We start from the raw sequence: 21382 nt of genomic DNA on the forward strand, positions 1-21382 counted from the left end.
TATTGTCTGCTATACCTGCATTTTTATCACTCTTCAATATTGTTCATTATCAGTATGCTGCTGGTGGAGTATGTGAATTTCCCCTTAGGATTAATAAAGTATCTATCTATCTATCTATCTATCTATCTATCTATCTATCTATCTATCTATCTATCTATCTATCTATCTATCTGTTCCTGTGTAGCTTTGCCTTTATGTTCATTTTCTTGCTGGAAAACAGATCTCCATTGAAGTCTCAGTGCTGCTGTGGACTGCATCGGGTTTTCCTGCATGATTTCTCTGTATTTTTCATACTATCCTTTCATGCTACACTTAACCTTCCAAGGCCTGATGGACAGAAGCATCTCCATAGCATGATGCCTCCACCTCCTTGCTTCATGATGGGCATGGTATATTTTTTATAGTGGGCAATTTTTATGTCATTTAGTCCGAAGGCCTAAAAGCTAAAGTTTCGTCTCTTCTTAATCATAGAAGTTTTTTCTAGCTGATTCCATATGCCTGCTAACAAACATAAGCCGAGATTTCATTGTTTGTATGTTTTTTTCATAATAGTGGCTTTCTATTTGCCACCCTTTAATAAAGCTGCAATGTCCACTGTAGCTTGTGACTCCATCTGAGTTCTCATAGGTCTCTTGGTGGCCTCCCTCACTCGTTTTCTTCTTGCAGGATCAATTCAGTTTTTCTGGACAGCTTGCTCCTGTCAGATTAACAGCTGTTTCATATTTTTTCTATTTTCTAATGCCTGATTTATCTGAACTCCAAAAATATTCTGTGACTTGGATATTTTCTTGTGTTCATCCCCTAACTGGTGCTTTTCAGTCAGCTTTCCATGGAGTTTTTTTGTAGTGCTCTTTTTTCTTCAGTGTGTAGGTTAGGCCTCCATACTGACTCATCACAGATAAGGTGCTTTTATACAACTGAAATCCCAGGCAGGTGATTCCTTTGAACTAAAACTCCTAAAACCAGTTGGCTACCCCAGTGATGATTTAAGTATCATATTAAAGGGGGGAAAACTTATCTGATCAATTATTTTGTGTTTTGTATTTGTAATTAATTAAGACTATGTTGTAGATCTGTTTTCACTGTGACATTAAAGAGCCTTTTTATTGATGATTATAGTCAAAAAAGCTTAATTAAATTTGCTGTGATTCAATGTTGCTTAACAATAATATGTGAATAATGGTGTTAACTGTTCATCTGGTGTCTTTGCTGTAGTTTGTGTGATTATATATATAAACATGTGGTTTAGCAGTTTGTTCTTATTGCACTAGTTATAAATATGCTCAAGCACTTTGAACTCCACTCAGTAAAGACCTCTATATGAACATTAATTTAATATTATATTAATTCAATCTATATTATGTAAAGCTTTTTGAACTATTTTAAATTAGAGCAAAATGTCCTCCTTTAGATTTTAAATTATTTTAGCCAGCATTAGGCAAGTGGCCCATGAATGCTATAATAACAGTAGCATTTCATTTTATGCAGTTCCTTGATTTGTTCAGTTTTCATCCTTGATTGATTTCTTCATTCAAAGGAAAATGGTGCTGTGGTGGATGGCCGGGATGCCTCCGTAATGGAAGGACTGGGGGAGAAAGTCTGCTTAGGGCATTATCTCCCCCAAACTGCTAAAGGGCAGCCTCCCTGGATGATAACACCAGCATGGATTCCTACAGGACACACTGGCAGTTGGAGTTTGCTGGTGGTTCAACCCTGTTGGGTTCCAAGGGTGCCGTCAGTAGGTGCTGCAGGCCCTGTTGATCCCCACACTGTCAGGCTCCCACCTCTCCCAGAAGTGCTTTCAGACCATTCTTACGGGACTCCAGAAGTACTTCCAGGTGTAACATAAAGGAAGCCAGCTGCTTCTACTCCAGGTCCCGGAGTCCCAGAAGAAGGAGGAGGGAGAGAAAGAAATAGAAGCAGACAAGAAGAAAAGGAGACACTGTGCTGTGTGCTTTATTCCTGTGCTTTGTACAGTGCTTTGGTGGTGGGAAACACTTAAGGAAAGATTTTCCCACAAATAAAAAAACCTTTGTGTGTTGTCAAACTTGGCCCTGTGTCTGTCTGAGTCAGGTTTGGTGAGCTGGAGTGCCCCCTTCAGGAAACAGTGTACATGAACCTGAGAGTGTACAGTTTATAACCATGGACATTTTCAGCATTAGTTTCACTTTGGTGTGACGAAGCCACATACTTTCTTGAAAACTCCACACAAAAATTATATTTTTTATACAGTATGTTACTTACCCATGTACTTTATAGTGGTGGCTGAGAAAAAGTTTAATCTCATGTTTAAATGCAGATTGAAAGACGTTTATGACATAATTGAAAGCAATAGTGACGGATGATGTATAACGGTAAACGATGTGAAAACATCCATGGAAAACAGAAATAAAAATCTCACGTTACTCGTGTCTTGTTATCCACATATCTGCTGTCCGGCTGTATCCAGAATACCCAGCACACACATCTTAAACAGTATATAGTAGTCACTCTAAACCAACAAATGAGGGGAAGGGGTGGGTCTTACATCCAAAGAGCCCTTCCCGTGAGGCATCTGGTTTCCTGTTTATTATGTCTTATGATAATCCCAGAAGTAACTATTTAATAATATTTTAGCAAAAAAGCATGTGTTCTGAACATTTTGAGCAAACAACTGGATAGCAGACATGTGGAGTAGGTGACCTAAGTAATACAGGGTGAGTCCAAATGATGTTAACAATAATGGTACTGCTATGTATATACTTATATACAATTTTTGTGGACAGTTTATGTGCCACATATGGTTCATGTGTTGAACATGATGGTGAACAGGTTGAGACATTCCTGTAAATAATCTTGCACATATAAATTATGTTTTGTGAATAAATTGTTTCCTCCATTCAAATGGTAACATAATTTTGACTCACCCTGTATAAGATTTTATTTATTTATTTGTTTTTTCTGTGGATGTTTTTCACATTGTTTGCCATTATACAGCATTGGCTGCTATTAGCTTCTAGTACGGTATGTCATTAGGTGGAGTGGTGGCTTTGTGGCTAAGGATCTGTTCTGGCATCTGGAGGATTGCCTGTTCAAATCCCATTACTGCTGGAAGGGATCCTACTCCCTTCAGGCCCTTAACCTGACAATTTTTTTCAGGGGTGCTGTACAATGGCTGACTCTGTGCTCTGTCTTCCAAAGCTCAATCAAAAAGACAATTTCCTCTCTGGGATTAATAAAGTATATCAAATCAAAAAAAATTCTCTCCATTCTGCCTGAAAACATGACATTAAAAATGTTTCTCACCAACCACTATAAAGTACATAGGGTATTTAACATTAAAAAAATTAGGTGGAGCATTCCTTTAAAATTAATTTATGCCTAAAGGAATTAGCCTTGACAGGTAATGTACGGAGCAAAGTATTTCATCTGTAACAGAATCCTAATTGGTTAAAGGTACAATAATGATATGTTTACTGTAATGACATTTGGTTTGTAGTATATATGGTACTACTGTATATAAAAAAGCAAAGATGAAACCAAAGCATAACATAAAAAAATCATACCCACCTAATCCAATTAATGGTCATTGGGTGGGCCTTTTCTAGCATCATTAAATGCAGGCATTAAATTCAGACATGTTATAGCCAGAGAATAAAAATTTGATATTGTATTTTTTTCCAACATGCTGATCAATTGTTGTTCCGGATTTCCACGCTACCAACAATTCAGAGGAATGGCCGTAGTCTATTGAGTATCACTAGATTTCATTATTGTTAAGAGTAATGGGGAGTTTGTGCAGTGGCGTAGCTAGAGTTCATGCCGCTTGGGGCAGAGCGGTCCTTCAATTTGCTACCCTCCAACATATTTGAATATGTTAATGTATTTAAATAGAAAATTAAAATGACGTATAGAGAAAAATTAAGATACATTTTTCATAGATTTATTCATATATAGAGAAAAATCAATAATTTTTCACATATACAGTAATTATTTATAAGCATCAGCTAGACAAGAATATACTGTAGTACAGATGCACTGATAAGCCATATTCTGATTATTAGTTTAATATAATTATGCTGCGAAAACCAGAACTAGTGTAGTATACAAGTGATAGGTGGGGATGTTTTCTGCACAGAGGAAGAACTCATTCGGATTGATAATGAAACGAAATTATAACTTGTAAATTAGTTGTTTGTCTTCCTAGAAATTTTTATCGGTGTAATGTTTATGTTTATTTTTGTTATTGCCTCATAAATTTCAACTGCTGTGTCTGATGCTGTCACAGAACGACAGCCTGAAAATTGTTTTTGAAGCATTTGTGAATAAAAATCAGAGAATTTAACTTTTTTCATTCATGAGTAATATTTTTCTGAACCCTGCTGCTTACATATGAATTGTACAGAGCCTTTTGGCCAATAATGCCACCCCCAAAAATGTGCAGACCAGGGCGGACTGCCCCCTCCGCCAACCCCTAGCTACCCCACTGAGTTTGTGTATTAATTTCAAGGTTTCACTTTAAATATTCCACATACTGTAATTTCCTATGAAGGCATACTGTTTGGATTCCTCATAATTAATATATTAACACTAGAATCCCAGGAGCCTACGAAAAAAGTCATAATGCCAGGCCACCTTAAATTCCTTTGCATCTCTTCATCAGCAACTTTGTTTTGCAAATGTGTCAATCAGCACAAGCAGCAAGCAGCCTTCTATCCCATCCACAGACACAGCTGAAGTTCTCCCAGCTCAAGTCTGCTTATCAGTGTGTGATGTGCCTGGAACTGTATAGGGTAAATGATATATTGTTATTTGGAACACCTGCATGTCATGTGTGCTCCATATGTACAACCATCTGGGTAAATGTAGGATGGCAGGAAATGTGAGGCAAGAAATGTTGAACACGTAACTAAAACAGAAACTTTTTTCATGTTATAAGATTTCTGTGACTTACACTAGATGTCAGCCTTGAAAAGTGCCAAGTCAAGTTTCCCAGAATTCTGTTTTATTTGCAAATCAATTCTACCCAGAAAAGTATAGATAAATTACCTGGAGAGTCTATATGAAAACCAGGAGGTTTACTTCCACTAAAAAATTGTTGTTCATGCTGTAAACATCAGCAAAGTATCATGGAGAGCAAAAAGTCAAATAAAATGGGCTGGCATCTTCACCAGCATGTTCATGTGCTATGAATTTTAACACCCCGAGCCGCAGCCAAAGCCAGTTGGCATTGGGTTTCAAAATCTTTTATCATTTCATCAGTGTGCAAGTCACTCTCCTGTCCTTCCTTAACTTTTCCTAAATTAATGTACTGTAAATGCCCATCTTTTTACAACTCTGAACTTTTATTCTGAAATCATGATATATATTTTTTTCTTCATTTTTTTTTTTTGCACAAAACAAAATCCTGTTACCACCACAAGCAATGCCATTGGTACCAAGGTGCGAATTGCTGTCTCTCTCCTCCACTTTGCACTTGGCTGCATTTGCATTTCATTTTTCTTTGACAGATCCTCTCATGCTGCTATTATCAACATTACTGAACTTTGTTTCCTAGATGTGAAATTCTGTTTGTCTTTAGCAGATAACTCTAAAATAATCAACAAAAAATGTCATACTTATAATCTGTTTTATGGTTTCACTTCATGTGAAGAAGAAAAAAAGAAACCTGAAGACAGTTACAGTTTTTTCAGTTAGGTATAAAATAATTACAAGCTCACTTGAAATGGTGTTGGGATATTTTTCACACACTGAAATATGACTAGCAAGGGACAGCATGCAAAGTGGCACATAGTGAATGGAGCACACTGTGAGTGAAGAGCACATTGGCAAATGATGGTCTCACTCACAGTTTTCACAGACACTGCAGACCCAACAATGTATGTAAATGTGAAAATAAATGGCAGGCTTTCTTTGTGAAAATGGAAGGACTGAGGCAACATTGTGCTTGAGTATAAATGAGGAGCCTTTTAGGAGAAAAAAAAAATATGATTTGAATACAGCTATACTGAAATGCTGGCATATTTATTGAATTATATTCAAACACAATCACACATAATTTTTCACACAGATAGTTTGATGACAGATGTGCATAAACACAAATAAAACCGACTGTTTATTCTTGTATCTGCATACAGGAAAACATTGCAAGTGAGCTGCATTGCAAGTGAGACTGCTCCATCCGCAGTGTGCCATCTCCAGTGTTCTCCTTTCTCCACGTAAAACTGATGCTGGCTGTGAGTTTCATATACTGACAGCTTTGCTGCACCATCAGAAACCCAGCACACTTACCTTCAGAACTGTATTGTGCATTATAAGTAAGGGCAGACATATCTGTTGATGGGCAGTTGTTCTTGATGAAATGTTGATGCCCATTCACACCAAGGTCATTTTCAAAGTGCCTTAGCTTTGAACTTCCTGCCAATCTCTTTAAATTTTCAGAATAAATGCTGCTACTATTATGGGCAGGTGAGCTGAAGGCTTTTTAATAATTTCTTACTGCATGCGAGTTGAAAATGTAGCTTTTTAAAAACATGTCTACTTTGGATATTTTGCCCACAATATTATAGGAGACAGGTTTAGCATAAATGTCTGATGAAAGATTTTGCCCGTCTCTCTTGGGCATGCACTGTATTTGACGCAGTATCATTTAATGACTGTAGTCACTATCAAGATCCATTGACTGTTTTTGCTGTAAACTGCTGCCTCATTCGGAGTTACTTCCAAGTTTGCCTGAATAAAACAGCAAATACATTATTTTAACTGACTCTGTGATAGAGCTACATTGGTAAAATAAAATGAGAACAATTACAAATATGAAGAGCAATGTGGCTTGTACTCAAGCAGTTCTCCAAACATTTGTGTAAAATGTGAGCCCATGTAATGATGACAGTGAAGAATACTTGAGCTTGGGTTTTGCTTACTAGTACATTTTAGAAGTTGTGTTTTTAAAATAAGTACTATTGGAAATATTCAGCAGATTCTAGTTGAAGTTAATGGCTTTTGCAGTAGGAAATGTTCCTAAATGTAAATGGGGATGTGTTAGGAAAAATGCAAAAAGATGACTTTTGTTTAAACTACCATTAACGGATTTAAGGGTTTTATAGCTTCTGCAATTTTAATTAAGATAGACACATAGATAGATAGATAGAACTTTATTTGTCCCTGGAGGAATGCTGGCTTTTTACAGAAGCTCTTTAAATAAATAAATACATAGGTATATACTGTAACTAAGTAAGTAAATAAATAAATACATACCTATACACACACACTTTGATATTTTTAAAAAATTTTAATACATTTATAAATAAATATTTTTTCAACCACTGATATTCAATGAAACTGGACCTCCCAAAAAATATTGGCAGGTGATTACAAAAAATTAATAGATAGGGGGCAGGAACGGTGGCACAATAGTACGACTGCTGCCTTGTAGTAAGCAGACCAGGGTTCACATCCCAGGTCCTCTTTGCATGGAGTGTGTATGTTGTCTGTCCCTGTGTCTGTGTGGGTTTCTTCTGGGTGCTCTGGTTTTCTCCCATAATCCAAAGACATGGAAGTAAGGTGGACTGGTGATATTAAATTGACCCATGTGTCGTTGTGTTTGCCCTGTGATGGACTACTAGTCTGTCCAGGATTTGTTTCTGCCTTGCACCCTATGCTAGCTGGGATAAGCTCCAGCACCACCATGGCCCTGTTCAGAGCAAAGAAGGTTAGAAAATGACTGATTGACTAATAGACAAGGTAATGCAAGATTGTTTATTTTTGCTAAATTTTGTATATTACAATTCTTCCTTAACATTTATAAAGTTAATAATGATAAAACACAATGAAAAGCCATTCCCTAATTCAGCAGGTGCTGTTTCACCCTCAAATACAAAGGCTGAGCACAGACTAGGCTGCAAGTGCATAAAAACACTGCAGAAAACAAGGATCTGCCGAATAATTAATACTATCACAAGTTACTGATAGTGATGTGACAGAATGTTGTCCTACACTCTTAAAAATGATGGTTCTTTAATGGCACTTTATGGTTCTTTACTAGGTTGTGTGGTTCCTCGTAGAACATGTGCTTGACAAAGCACCATGTCATTCTGGGAGGGGTTCTTTCCATATAAAGTTGGTTCTTTGTGCTAGAAAAATGTCTTAATATGTAGAAAAAAACCCTGAAATCTTTAATGTATGGTAGACTACCTAGCAGGACATGAACTGACTTAGCCTGTGTTACTGGGTGCAGTAAGAGTTCTTTTATAATCACGAGCCATTAGTATTTAACAAATCTGCCATCATCTGCTCCTGGTTATTTACTGTATGGAGCCTGTTACTGATCTAAATAAATAAAAGTTCTCTCTAGAACATTCTTGCAGATGGGTCTTTTGGGAACCAGGAATGGTTCCCGTATGGCATCACTCTGAAGCACCACTCTGGCAGCTTTATATTTAAAAGGGTAGTCATAGTGTTTCCCAGCTTTAAACGGGGTGACGTTTAATGGGATTCATTTCAAAAGTTAACTAGAGCAAAACATGTGTACTGTCACTTCCTTTCAGGAAGGTATATTTTTGAAATCTATTTATATAATCCTAGTTTACACCTTACAATGTGCAGAAAAAATATTGATGCTCTCAAACAAAAGTCCTTCCACAAGAATAAAAAGATAAAATATTGTATTCTATAAATCAGAAACTTCCAAGAAGCTTGCTTTGTTTGAGGAACACACTCTTTGATAAAAGTTCTTCGGTGTATGTCGTAATAAGAAACAGCCCATTATATTATATTTTCACTGATATAAATTCAGGGGACACTTGCTTGTCATCACATGCACTGCCAACATCAAGTCTTAATTGTCAGAGCTACTAGTAATGAAAAAACAGAAAAACATTTTCAGCCTGGATGATTGCAGTACATTCAAATTTCAGAAGTTCAATGTTATGCTTTGCAGCATTTGTAGAAGTGTGCTTGATGGTAATAACAAAAGGCTGCATTTTCTAATGATTTGTTCAAAAACTGCTTTTTTATGAAAATGTCATTTTATGCAGCTAAAATGTTTCTTTTGCAACTGTGTATATATATATCGATTAGTAAGTATAAATACATATTTTATTATTACAAAGGATTTATTGTAAATTTAATAAAACTTTATTCAATATTATTTTACTACGATATATACAAAAATACAAAAATGAGTAACATTATTGACATTTGCTTTTTAAATGGAATTACAGTAAAACTAGTGGTAGTTTTGTTTTTGGACACTTGTGCATCACCCATTGGACTCGTGCTTTGTACTAATTTTAGCATTTGAGTTTATTCTCTTCACTTTATTTTTATTCATCTGGACCTTACTTTCGGTTGCTGGTTAGAATCCTGCTAATTAAAGTTTAGGTATCTAAATTTACGTAACTAAAGAATTTGACCATTTCTAATGTTCAGAATATTTCCATAGTTTTAAAATGTATTTATTAAAACTTTATACAATACTAGAAATATTATTAAAAAATCTATAAATAGCAGCCCCTTTGATATCTGCTTTATATTTCTCTTAATTAATATGAAAACAGTAATTTTTGCCATCTATTGGCTGATTTCATCACCTTTTCTTGTAATAATGGAAACTAAACACAGTAAATAAGAGGAGATTGACTTCACAACAAAAAACATGCAGATGACTTTAGATATGCACCTTTTTATCTGTTGAGCCTTCAGCACACCAACATATTTTGTTTCTGACCTTCTTTATGTTTTTCAGCTTAGAAATAACCTCTGCCTATTTGTTCTTTTTAGACACAGCCCTTTTTGTAACTTTCTCAAATTGTATGTCATCTCTGCTGGCTGTGAAAGAATTATGTCCTACTATTCCTTGACACTTCTTTGTTTCAGAAACACTGTAATGTTTTTGCCTGACATGACAATAATAATGCATTTTATTTATAGAGCACCTTTCCCTTGCTGAACAAACATGTTTTGTGACCTGCCCGACACTTGTATGTGATTCAGGTCTGGACTTTGACAGCGATTTTAGAATAATTACTGTTGTAGCTCAGAGTCAGACAGAGAAGACAGAACACTTCCGCTTACAGTTCTCTTCTTGTGGTCTGTGTGTTTGTCCGGCCACTACTTCTGAGCCTGACGTACAGCGTCGTAGTGGGACCTTCAGCATCAGGGTGCGGGCAAAAAAAAAGCCTGAATGGGACACAAGTCTATGGCAGGCCTTATTAATGCACTAAACTCGTACTCTACTGATATTTGGGCAATTTAAGCTGCCGGCCATCCCAACACATAGGCCTTTGGGGTGTGAGAGGAAAACCAGAGTTTTAAAAGTTGACTTTTTTATATAACATTGTCCTGTTGATTTTGACTGTTAAAAATCAACATAAAAGCACAGTGAACACCATTTATTCTAACTGTTCCCCTGCTAAATAACTTCTCAGCTATGCTGTAACTTGTTTGCTAATGTAATAGTTTAAACACCAGGAAAAAAAAACAAAAGTAGCAAAGCCAAGTAGACTGAGTTTTCATTGAGTAAATAAACTCCTTTTTATTATTAAGCGATTAAGAAATCTGCCTAATAAGCTGCGTCACTCTTAACCCTAAGTCTTTTTTGAAGAGAGATTCAATAAGAAGTCGCTGTTTCAGAAAAATACAAAACAAAAATTGCACAAAAAATGGAAACCACTCAAAAGTGCAATATGACTAAGCTGGCAATGATCCACAACAGGAATAAAATGCTTATCCCTCAGAGTCCACTTTAACAAAAATAGTAATTACTTATTCTTTTAGAGAGGTATGTTTCCAAACACAAATTTGGCATTTGGATGAGACACTATGGTGATCAAACTCTTCATTATCATAAAGAGATGGCATTTGTCAAAATAGAGAAGACAGAGAGTCTCCCGAGATATACAGGTATGCTGGGAAGAGGTTCGGGAAAGACAATAACCGAAGGCAATATCAGGAATCAGCTCCAATGGTTATGTAGAAAGAAAAGACATTTCCCCAGTCCCAGGATCTTTTTCTTGGTTCTCTGGACTAGGCCCTCAATTCTGTGGTTTGTCGGCTTAAGGAGACACTACACATACTGATGAATCAAGGCCGTTATTTGCAGTTCATTAGCATTGTCTAATGATTATTGTAATCTAGGCCATTATTCACGGATGGTTCTGAATCAGTTAATTAGCTTGCATTCCTTGTTCAATCAGCCTCATTTGATCCATCTAGTCCAAGTTCTTATTAAGTCAGAGACAGTCCTTCACATGACCGCTATAAAGGACGGAGGTGCTCCCATAGCAAATAATTCCATTAGATGGAGATAAAAAAAAATTGCAAAGTAATTTTTTTATTCATTTAACATGGGGGCAAAAACAATAGGAAGAAAGTGAAAGTAGCAAAAAAAAAACAGCAAGAATAAATAGCCCTGAAGCATCCTGAAGGTTATCTAAACTGGAGTTCTGTTCAGGTGGAGCCGCATCCACCTCCTCTCCAGGCAGTGTGCTGTAGTGGTTATGGCTTTGGACTGCAAACCCTGGGGTTGTGGGTTCACATCCCGTTACTGACACCCACCGTGTGATCATAAGAAAGCCACTTAAGCTGCTTCTGATCCAAATGAAAAGAAACAAAAGAAATGTAACCAGTTGTATTTTTCAAATGTTGTGAAGTTGCACTGGATAAAGATGTCAGTCAAATAATCTTATCTAGTACAGTGTATAAGGAAGTACTAAGGTTCTGTGTGTCCAGTACCTCACAGCACTCAGACTGGTCACTTTGGCTTTGGCGATGTGACAAAAGAGGAAGTGAGATACATGAGGAGGGGTAAAGGAATATGAAACAAGCTGAGAGAGTTGATTTAAAAAATGGCCAAGTATGAAAAAAGACAGGAGGTGAGAACTCCGCCTGAATAATAATGACAAGAGTATGAGAAGCAGGCTTTATGGAGACATGCTCAAGAGACAAGGTGCCAGTGAAAAGACATTCACACACAAGCGAGTACAGAGGAAAGGTGCTGAAGGTACATGTAGGACAACAGAGAGCAAATGTTCAACAAGTACCTTCTCTAGTAAGTAGTAATAATAATTTCCCCTGATAATTCTCTTGTTCCCACAAAGCATTAATGTCCAGGTCACCTTTTCCTGTGTACAGTAACACCACTCCCTACTGTCACACCACGTAGAAACACCATAACACGCAATGTATATATATATATATATATATATATATATATATATATATATATATATATATATATATATATATAGGCTCATCTGACTTTTAAAATGTAGTATATACATCAATTTCAAACAATTTTGAGCTCAGCATTAAATAGGATTGCAGTACCAATTCATTTCAGATTATTTCATTTTATTCTCTTATTTCCCTTACACTGATTGTTCCTTTTCACCTACAATTTTTAAAAAGGTTAGGAGTGAAATGATGAACAGATTAATTTGTTTATTTATCTCTGCCCTCAGTACCAAAGAATATGGGGGATGGCAGCATTATGCCATCTTTGAGGAGGATTTTTATTCCTACCTTCATTTCTGTGTATTTATTTAGAATACAATGATCACAAAATTTAAAATAAGGCTGAAGTAAAAATATTAATTGAAATTGACATATAATAAAATACAGTTGACATCTTTAATAGCCATTATCAAATAATTACATTTACATAAAAAACATATTTACCAAAGCTGATGGCAGACATTATAAAATGATTATTCACCATTACATTGTGTTACATTAGAGTAATCAGCCCCATGACATCCTTATTGACAGGCCAAGCAATTTTTATTTTGATTACTGTTATTTTATTATATATTAGTATGAGGGGGGTGTCAAGCTAAAGTTAGAAAATGGGATTTATTAGAAAATGGAATGAACCTTAACAAACTGAAAATGTCATTTCTCAATGTAGTCTCCACCCTTCTCAATGCACTTGCGCCACTTGCCTGAAAGTGCCAGGATTCCAGCAGTATAAAAGGTTTTGTCTTGTCCTCGAAACCACTCGTGCACTGCTTTCTTCATGTCGCCTTGAATCGACAACCACCCAGGTGTTTTTTCAGTGGTCCAAAAAGGTGGAAATCACACAGTGCCAAATCTGGTGAATAAGGAGGATACCACAAACTTCAGTTTCTCCAGACAGGCCTTAGTGTTCTTGGCATTGTGTTAATTGTCTTGCAGCAAAAGGACTCCTTGAGACAGCAGACCCCACCACTTGGATTGAATTGCAGGCTTCACATTGGTCTCCAGCAAGTCAGAGTAACTTGCACTAGTGACTCTAGTAACCCTCAGCATGTAGTGTTCGACAATAACTCGGGTGTACGAGTGGTAGTGAGGACAAGACAAAACCTTTCATTCTGCTGGAATCCAGCCATTTCCATGCAGGTGGCACAAGTGCATTGAGAAGGGTGGAGACTACATTGAGAAATGCCATTATCAGTTTTGTTAAGGTTTGCTCCATTTTCAAATAAATCCCATTTTCTAACTTTGGCTTCGCTCCCCCTTGTATATTATTATTTTATCTTTTAGATACCAAAATATATAATGTACGTTTATGTACACATACTTTAATATATAAACACTACTTACACACTGACTCATTAAACATTAAAAATATATTTTAAAAGTTAAAGTTAAAAGACAGAATTGGCACATATATTTGGTTAACATGCATTTTATTATCTCTCAAGATGTGTTAGTTATAATAGAGGCATATACAGTATATATGTTAATATAAAGGACTTATCTGACACAGATATTACCTTTTAGATCAAACAATCAATTTGCAGGCAATTTTCTAGATTTGTCAAAGTTAATGCATATTTAATTCAAAGATTCTTATAACATTTTTTCTTAAGGGAAATGCTTATTATTTTATGTATAATTGAGGACTAATTTAGACAAAATAGAATCTCATATGAAAATTCTTTCCATCAAGCTTGGAATTTGAAAGACTGTAATGTGCACTTCCAGCTCAATTTCTTTTCAATGTTCTTTCCAGGTCTGCAGTGCTATCCAGAACCAGGACTTCACAGTTATTGAGGACTATTGCACCGGGCTGAAAACTCTTCTTTACCTTCAGACCATCAAACAGCTTCAAGACTGGGATGGACAAAGCCCGCCAACCATGCAGCACCAGAAGGGTAAACCTGTCCCACAGCTGAAAGAGCTCAATGAAAAGGTTAGTCCTGAAATTTCAAAAACTTATTAATGTTTACACTGCCTGTACATCCAGGTCTTTTAAGTAAACATTACAGAAAATGTGATTTGTGCCATAAAAAAGAAGTGATAATCTAACAGTGGTTTATTGTTTGGTTTCATAACCAGAGTATTATATGACAGTTGCACCAACACTGCAAAAATGAAATTGAAGTAAGTGAAAAATATTTATATCATGGCATTAAATCTTATTTTTCTTATTGTAAGATTAATTGACTTATCAAAAAAAATGTGTACTTATGATTATTTAGCTTACTTCAAGAAATCTGAAATAACTTACACATATTTCAGACTTCAATAAAATACTACACTTTTACAAACTGAAAAACCAATGTGAATTTAATTGTTGTTTTGTTTTCAACAAGTTAATTTAGCTTGAAGAAATTTGTTCACTGGTCATGACATTATTTTACAAAGCAGTTCAGTAGACATATTTTTTATTTTATTGTACAGATTTTCAGCACAAAATCTTATTTGTTTTTATTTACTCAAGGAAATTAATGTGCTGTGGACACATTTCTGAATGCTTACTGTAATGACTAAGCAACATCAGATTAAGACCCACATGGCCGAGGCTCAAAAGGCCCCGTTGATCTCACCTCACTACCCCACTAGGCCTACGCTTATACTCACACATAAAAAACACCACATACTTACTATATGGCAATATGTTGGGTACAGAGATTAAAATGGAAAAAAAATTCTAAACTTTATGATGGGTCAACTCCATCTTTCTTTTTGTTCGTTTGGGTATTACAATGAATGTAAGAAATGAATTGATGAGAACAGCTACATGTCCGACATTTAACAAACATCAATGAAAGATAATTGGAAGGACTAGGCCATTTTACAACATAAGGGTAATATGTCACTGAGCATTTTGGGTTGCCATATTTGTGCGAAATCAAATTAAAGACCATTTAATTTAAAACCATGTATTTGCCATTGTTTGGTGCATTTTATTTCACAGAATTGGACTGTTCATTGATGCTAGAAGCAGTGATGTTAAACCTTTCCTGATTTTCTGTCAAGTGTATCGCATATTTCTCAACTGCAGTGTTCATATCCAATACCAATCGATACTATCTCTTTTTAAATGTATCTTTTTGCCGCACTATGGGGCTCTTATTTTGAATGACTGTCCATGTGGACTTTTTCTTTTCTGTGGTCCAGTACCACATCAAATGTACAATCTTATAAAAGTGACTTATGGAACACCAGCTTTTATCATACCCCACCCAAATCAACTACACAGGAGCCATATTTTTCTTTTAACAGCTTTTTATTCCGGTGTGATTGGACAGGTTTATAGCTGTAAGGATCAAAGTCGGGTACAGGTGTGCTCTGGATGGCTGATTGCTGTTAGTGCCTCTAATGTCAGTGAAAATGTGAACTTTTTCTGTTATTAGGATTTTTTTACTGCATATACTAAGATCCCTTTTTGAGCAGGGTCCCAGAATGAAAACCCAAGTCACCCTGATGGTATATCCGACCATGATCACTATCATCAAATGAGTTTTTATTGCAGTGCCTTTTGATAGCAATTGTTTGAATCATGTCTGTCTGCCTATATGACACAACGTGGCTCTCAGTGGACCAAGACTGTTGAAATTAGAAATATTTATTATAAATGACAATATGTCTGACAACTTTTGTTGAGATATCTCTGGTATAGTACACTGCACAAATGTTTGAAATGTGAGGGGAAAAAATTATCAGATAATTTCCTAAATCATCTATCTTAAAACAAAGCAATTCATTATTATTCATTCATTATTATTATATTGTACTATTTCAAATTTTCCTTAAGAGATGCAGCTTGTATATGTTGTATATTTTCCTCCTTTACTCATCCAATAGCCACTTCTGATGGCAAAACCAGATTCTCAATATTGTTTATTGAAACAACAGCAAAGCTGCATGCACGAGTAAAAACTCATTGCCATATCAGTGGCTTGTGTGAACCTTTGCCATACCAACTCACTTCTCGTCCTGCTTAAAGTCATGCCAGGTAAGTTAAATGATCTTTGTAATTATAAACATAAAAAATAAATGTATGGAATGCATAAAGCCCCTTAACTTATCTAGAAATGATTGAAGAGGAATGTGACTTGCAAAATGTGGCACTGTAAACTGTATGCATACAGTGAACAAACATGTATTAATGTAAAAACAAACTCACTACAAAATAAGTTGGCAAAGTGTAAAAATGACCTGCTGTTCCTTGTGGTCCACTGTAACCAACAATTTCAACAGACTTCAACATAGATTTTAATTGTTCATTGAGAACTCTCTCAAATACAAGTCAAATTTTGTTAGAACAAGCTTCATTTTAACAAAATCCTCTTCTTAACTCTTTTTTTGGTCCTGGCCAGTTTCCTATAGAACTAATACAGCAAAGTCGTTTTTTTTCTGCAAAATACATTACAACAAAGTCATTTTTTCATAAAAAGCAGCAACACATGCTTATTACTTCTGTACTTGGCTGAAAAATCTCAATTCAGGAGCTCCATGAATGGCCACTTAGATTGCACATTTATACTTGGTTTGCTCAATAGTCATCATATTCATGCAGCAGAGCAGATATATATATATATATATACAGTGTTTTGCACTATGGTCAGAAAAACATCACTTTATTTTATTTTAATATTGGATTTTATCACTTTAATAACATAATACTTATTCTCAACACCAAGTAAAATTCTTTCATAGTAGTAATCACTTTGGCAAAAATAATTTTACTTAAGCTCAATTTGCTATGCTTCCCTCTAGAGATAAAGAACATCCCTGGTCCAAAACCTGACAAGTCAAGTCAAGTTGGGGAGCATGCACTGGTACAGTGCGTTGCCACACCCACTACACGATAAAACAACTCGGGATCCTGATTTGCAACTCCCCAGGCAGACACGCGGTCCAGTCCCACCCTCGGGAAATGACCCTCTATCTGCCACAGCCAGGTGTTACGCGGGCGACCCCCTGGCCTGGTCCAGCCACTCGGGTCCCCAACAATGAGGATCTTATAAACCGGATCACCCTCAGGGAAACACGACACATGGCCGTAGTGCCGTAACTGACGTTTGCTCACAGTGCAGGTAATATGCCTCATTCGGGACCCTATGACCAACCGCTCTTTTGACACAAAGTCAAACCAATGGTACCCAATGATTTTCCAGAGAGACATAGTACCAAAGGAGTCCAGTCTTCATCTCAGGTCACTGGATAGCGTCCGTGTCTCCCAACCATATAGCAAATCAAGAAGCACCAGAACTCTAAAGACTTGGACCTTTGTCCTTTTGCATAGATATTGGGAGTGCCACACACCTCTTTCCAGCGGCCTCGTGACCCCCCATGCTCTCCTAATCCATCTACTGACTTCATAGGAAGAGTCACTAGAGACATGAATGTCACTGCCAAGGTAAGTAAACCTCTCGACAAGGTTGACATTCTTTCCGCAAACAGACACTGCTGATGGCCGTGCCCAAGAGGTCATTAAAGGCCTGGATCTTGATTTTTATCCAGGACACTCACAAGCCCAGACACTTACACTCCTCACCCAGTCTCTTGAGTGCCCCAATCAGAGCCTCCATTGACTCCGTGAAGATCACAGTATCGTCAGCAAAGTCAAGACCCATGGATCTTTTTTCACCAACAGGTGCCCCACAGCCACTGGACCCCACGACCTTGCCCAACACCCAGTCCATACAAGCATTGAACAGAGTAGGAGCAGAACACACCCCAACGAACCCAAGAATCAACTGGGAAAACACGAGGTCCTGCCTCCACTCTGCACAGCACTCACAGTACCAGTGTACAAAAAAAATCAAAATATCCACAATATCAAAAATTTTGTAGTATGAATATAAAATCATCAACACTGGTACAAAACCTGACAGATGATTTTATATTCATACTACAAAATTGTTGATATTTTGATTTTTTTTCCTTTGGTTTCATATGTGACATTTCTGATTGTGCCCTTTCTGACATTTTCAATTTCGTACATGTAAAACATTGGCTGTAAATAAATTAACATCACATTATACTAGATATGACTGTAAGAGGTCATCAAGACAGAAAAATATAGAAAAAAAATTAACTGCGTTCAGACCAATAAGATATATTAAATTATTTTATTTTATGTTTTATTACTGAATCAGTTATTAGCTTTTCATTTGAAGGTACACTAAGCTGCTGCAGTTCCAGTGTACAGCAGTCTTTATGTTTCATTTTCTTTCCAAATTCAGTATTTTTTTAATGTTAAATATATCCAATAAAATAAATCAAAATGAGTTAGATCTAGACAATTTTTCATCTGTGCTATTAGTAAAAAAATGCATCACTTGATTGACAGTGTCATAATAACATGGCTAAGCTTTCAAAATATCATTTATTCAAGGTTCTAGCAAAGGCATAATGGATAAGGACGTTAGTAGCTCAAGTGCTTTTCTTGATTGCAGCTCTGTGTAGTCCTATCCAGTAAGAACGTAACCTAGTTGGACACACTCAATTAATGAGTTATGGACTTTTTTTTTGATGGCATACAAAGGGTTAAAGCAAGACCTTATGCCCTCTTAGTAACTCTTCATAAAATAGAGCTACACTTTAAATCTTTTTTGCTAATCCATGCTTCCCAAAAAATGTAAGTTGTTGTCAGGATTTGTTGTTCATACAAAAATGTTTTGATGTTTTTTACAGTATTTGTCCCCAATTGTTTTAAAATTTTGTTAATATTTTGGTGTTCTTACTAATGTCACCAACGTCAGCACAAAGTGTGCAGTAGTGTCACATTTTTATACCATCATCAACGTGATACATTAGGGCCCTTTTTCTATAAAAGCAGGTGGCAAACAGAGCTCACTTTTCAGCCCTTCATGTTTGTAGTGAAACAGTATGCTGATTAATAGGAAGAACAAAAACATTTAGTGATCTAGGAATCAAAATGAGAGAAAAATACTCCCAGTTGCTGTACCCTGTTATAATATTGTGACTTTGGAATGTGTAGAATATGAATTATGTGTTCTTTTTCACTTTGTTTCTACTTTAAACATCCATCCATCCATTGTCCAACCTGCTGAATCTGAACACAGGGTCACGGGGGTCAGCTGGAGCCAATCCCAGCCAACACAGAGCACAAGGCAGGAACCAATCCTGGGCAGGGTGCCAACCCACCACAGGACACACACAAACACACCCACACACCAAGCACACACTAGGGCCAATTTAGAATTGCCAATCCACCTAACCTGCATGTCTTTGGACTGTGGGAGGAAACCGGAGTGCCCGGAGGAAACCCACACAGACACGGGGAGAACATGCAAACTCCACGCAGGGAGGACCCAGGAAGCGAACCCGGGTCTCCTAACTGTGAGGCAGCTGTGCCACCGTGCCGCCCTACTTTAAACATGTTAAAGTATTTTTAAAATTATACGAGGGGCATTCAAATATAAACAGGAATTCATAAGCTACACTTTATTTATTGAATATAATGAAACGACTTACACACTATTTTTTGTGTAGTCTCCTGCCACTGCAATACAATTGTTTCAGTGCTCAGGAAGCTCCTAAATCCCAGAAGAGTTGAAGTCTTTTGACTGCGTGTTGACCCATTCTTGTTCAGCATGAATGACCTCCTCATTCGACTTGAATTTCTTCCCTTCAAAAAATTTCTTAAGTGGACCGAAGAGATGATAGTCCCTCTCTGAATGACTTGCACCATCATACACTCTAGAACCAGGGATGTCAAACTCCAGTCCAGCAGGGCCACAGTGGCTGCAGGTTTTCATTCTAACCATCTTCTTAATTAATGACCAGTTTTTCTTGCTAATTAATTTATTTTGCCTTAGTTTTAATTAACTTGGCCCCTTAGTTGTTTCTTTTTCCTTAACTAGCAGCCAAACAATAATGAGACACAAAACAAGCCGCCACATGATCAGCTCACCTGTGCCCATCACACAATATCTGAAAATAAACAAAGGTGAAGGTCTCATTAAGGCTGATGTCTCGGGTCACCAAAACATCTTGATGGCGTTCTACTGTGGCAGAATGAGAGCAGCAACAAGCCATGAAATTAAATAACGAGTTTAGTTATCAGCAAGAATCGGCTTCTAATTAAGAGATTGGTTGGAGTGAAATTGGTTGAGTTTGAAATCCAAATTTAGTTGGTCATCTGTTGAAATGAAATGGAGTTTGAGGCCAGACTCAGCTTATCATTCGTTGGCTCACTTCAAATCTCATTTCTCATTTCATTTAACAAAAAAAATAATAAATTCAAAGGACTAAATCCTTAAAAGCAAGGCTATTAAAATGAAGGGAAAATAAGTTAATTAGCAGTGTAAACTGGTCACTGATTAAGAAAAGAATGAAAACCTGCAGCCACAGTGGCCATCCAGGCCCGGAGTTCGACACCTGTGCTCTAGACCAGTGGTTCCCAAAGTAGGGGTCGCAAGATGATTTCCAAGAAATCAAATACTTTTTTTAAACTTTTCAGAAATGAATTAATTACATTTTTTAGAAATAACATTGTATCCATAACTAACAAAAGATAAAAACTAGTAGTTAATAGTTACATTTAAAAAAAAACATGCAAATTAAAAAGCCATCAGCCTTTCAAATTTCTTTCCGTTCGATCGCGACCCCTGAGGTGATTACGACAGTCTAACGACACATCAATGGCGTCAGTTGCAGCAGATCAATTTACAGCACCATGTTAAACATTCCGACATGTGCACGTAACGTGTAGGTAATTTTCATCGCTTTATGCTTAGGATATTATTTTTATTGAAATGAAACGTTGGTTAATATCGACCAATGACAACACAGATAGGCCAGCGGAGGAAAGCGGAGAAGCACCACCGTCAGAAAGCCAATCGTCCTCAGATATGGAAAGACACCGGAGTGTGCATAAACAGGACATCCATAAACAAATGAGTAAATTACTATTAAAAAAAATTATATGGTTGTTAGACCATTGTGTTCTTTCGTGTTGTCATGCTTATGTTTGGATAGGCCTATTGGCGCATGTGCACCGTTGCGCGCAACATTTGTATATTTTAACCACTTCCGAGGATAGTGGGGGGTCACGAGTCACTGGCACAGTTATTTTGGGGGTCGTGATCTGAAAAGTTTGGGAACCCCTGCTCTAGACTGATAGAGACATTCATCCCCAAACTGATTTTTAAGTCCCGATTAA

The 21382-nt window shown here is 36.7% G+C and overlaps 1 protein-coding gene across 3 annotated transcripts in view; it reads left to right on the forward strand.

The window, feature by feature from the left end:
* The window catches only part of LOC120514913 (dihydropyrimidine dehydrogenase [NADP(+)]-like), a 1294590-nt gene that overhangs the window by 1146210 nt on the left and 126998 nt on the right, over window positions 1-21382 (forward strand). For all 3 annotated transcript variants that reach the window (XM_039735551.1, XM_039735552.1, XM_039735553.1), the window contains one exon: window positions 13973-14152. In XM_039735551.1, the coding sequence (XP_039591485.1) occupies window positions 13973-14152 (180 nt within the window). The remainder of the gene's footprint in view (window positions 1-13972; window positions 14153-21382) is intronic.

This window comes from Polypterus senegalus, chromosome 14 (assembly GCF_016835505.1).
Source record: "Polypterus senegalus isolate Bchr_013 chromosome 14, ASM1683550v1, whole genome shotgun sequence".
NCBI classification, from domain to species: domain Eukaryota; kingdom Metazoa; phylum Chordata; class Cladistia; order Polypteriformes; family Polypteridae; genus Polypterus; species Polypterus senegalus.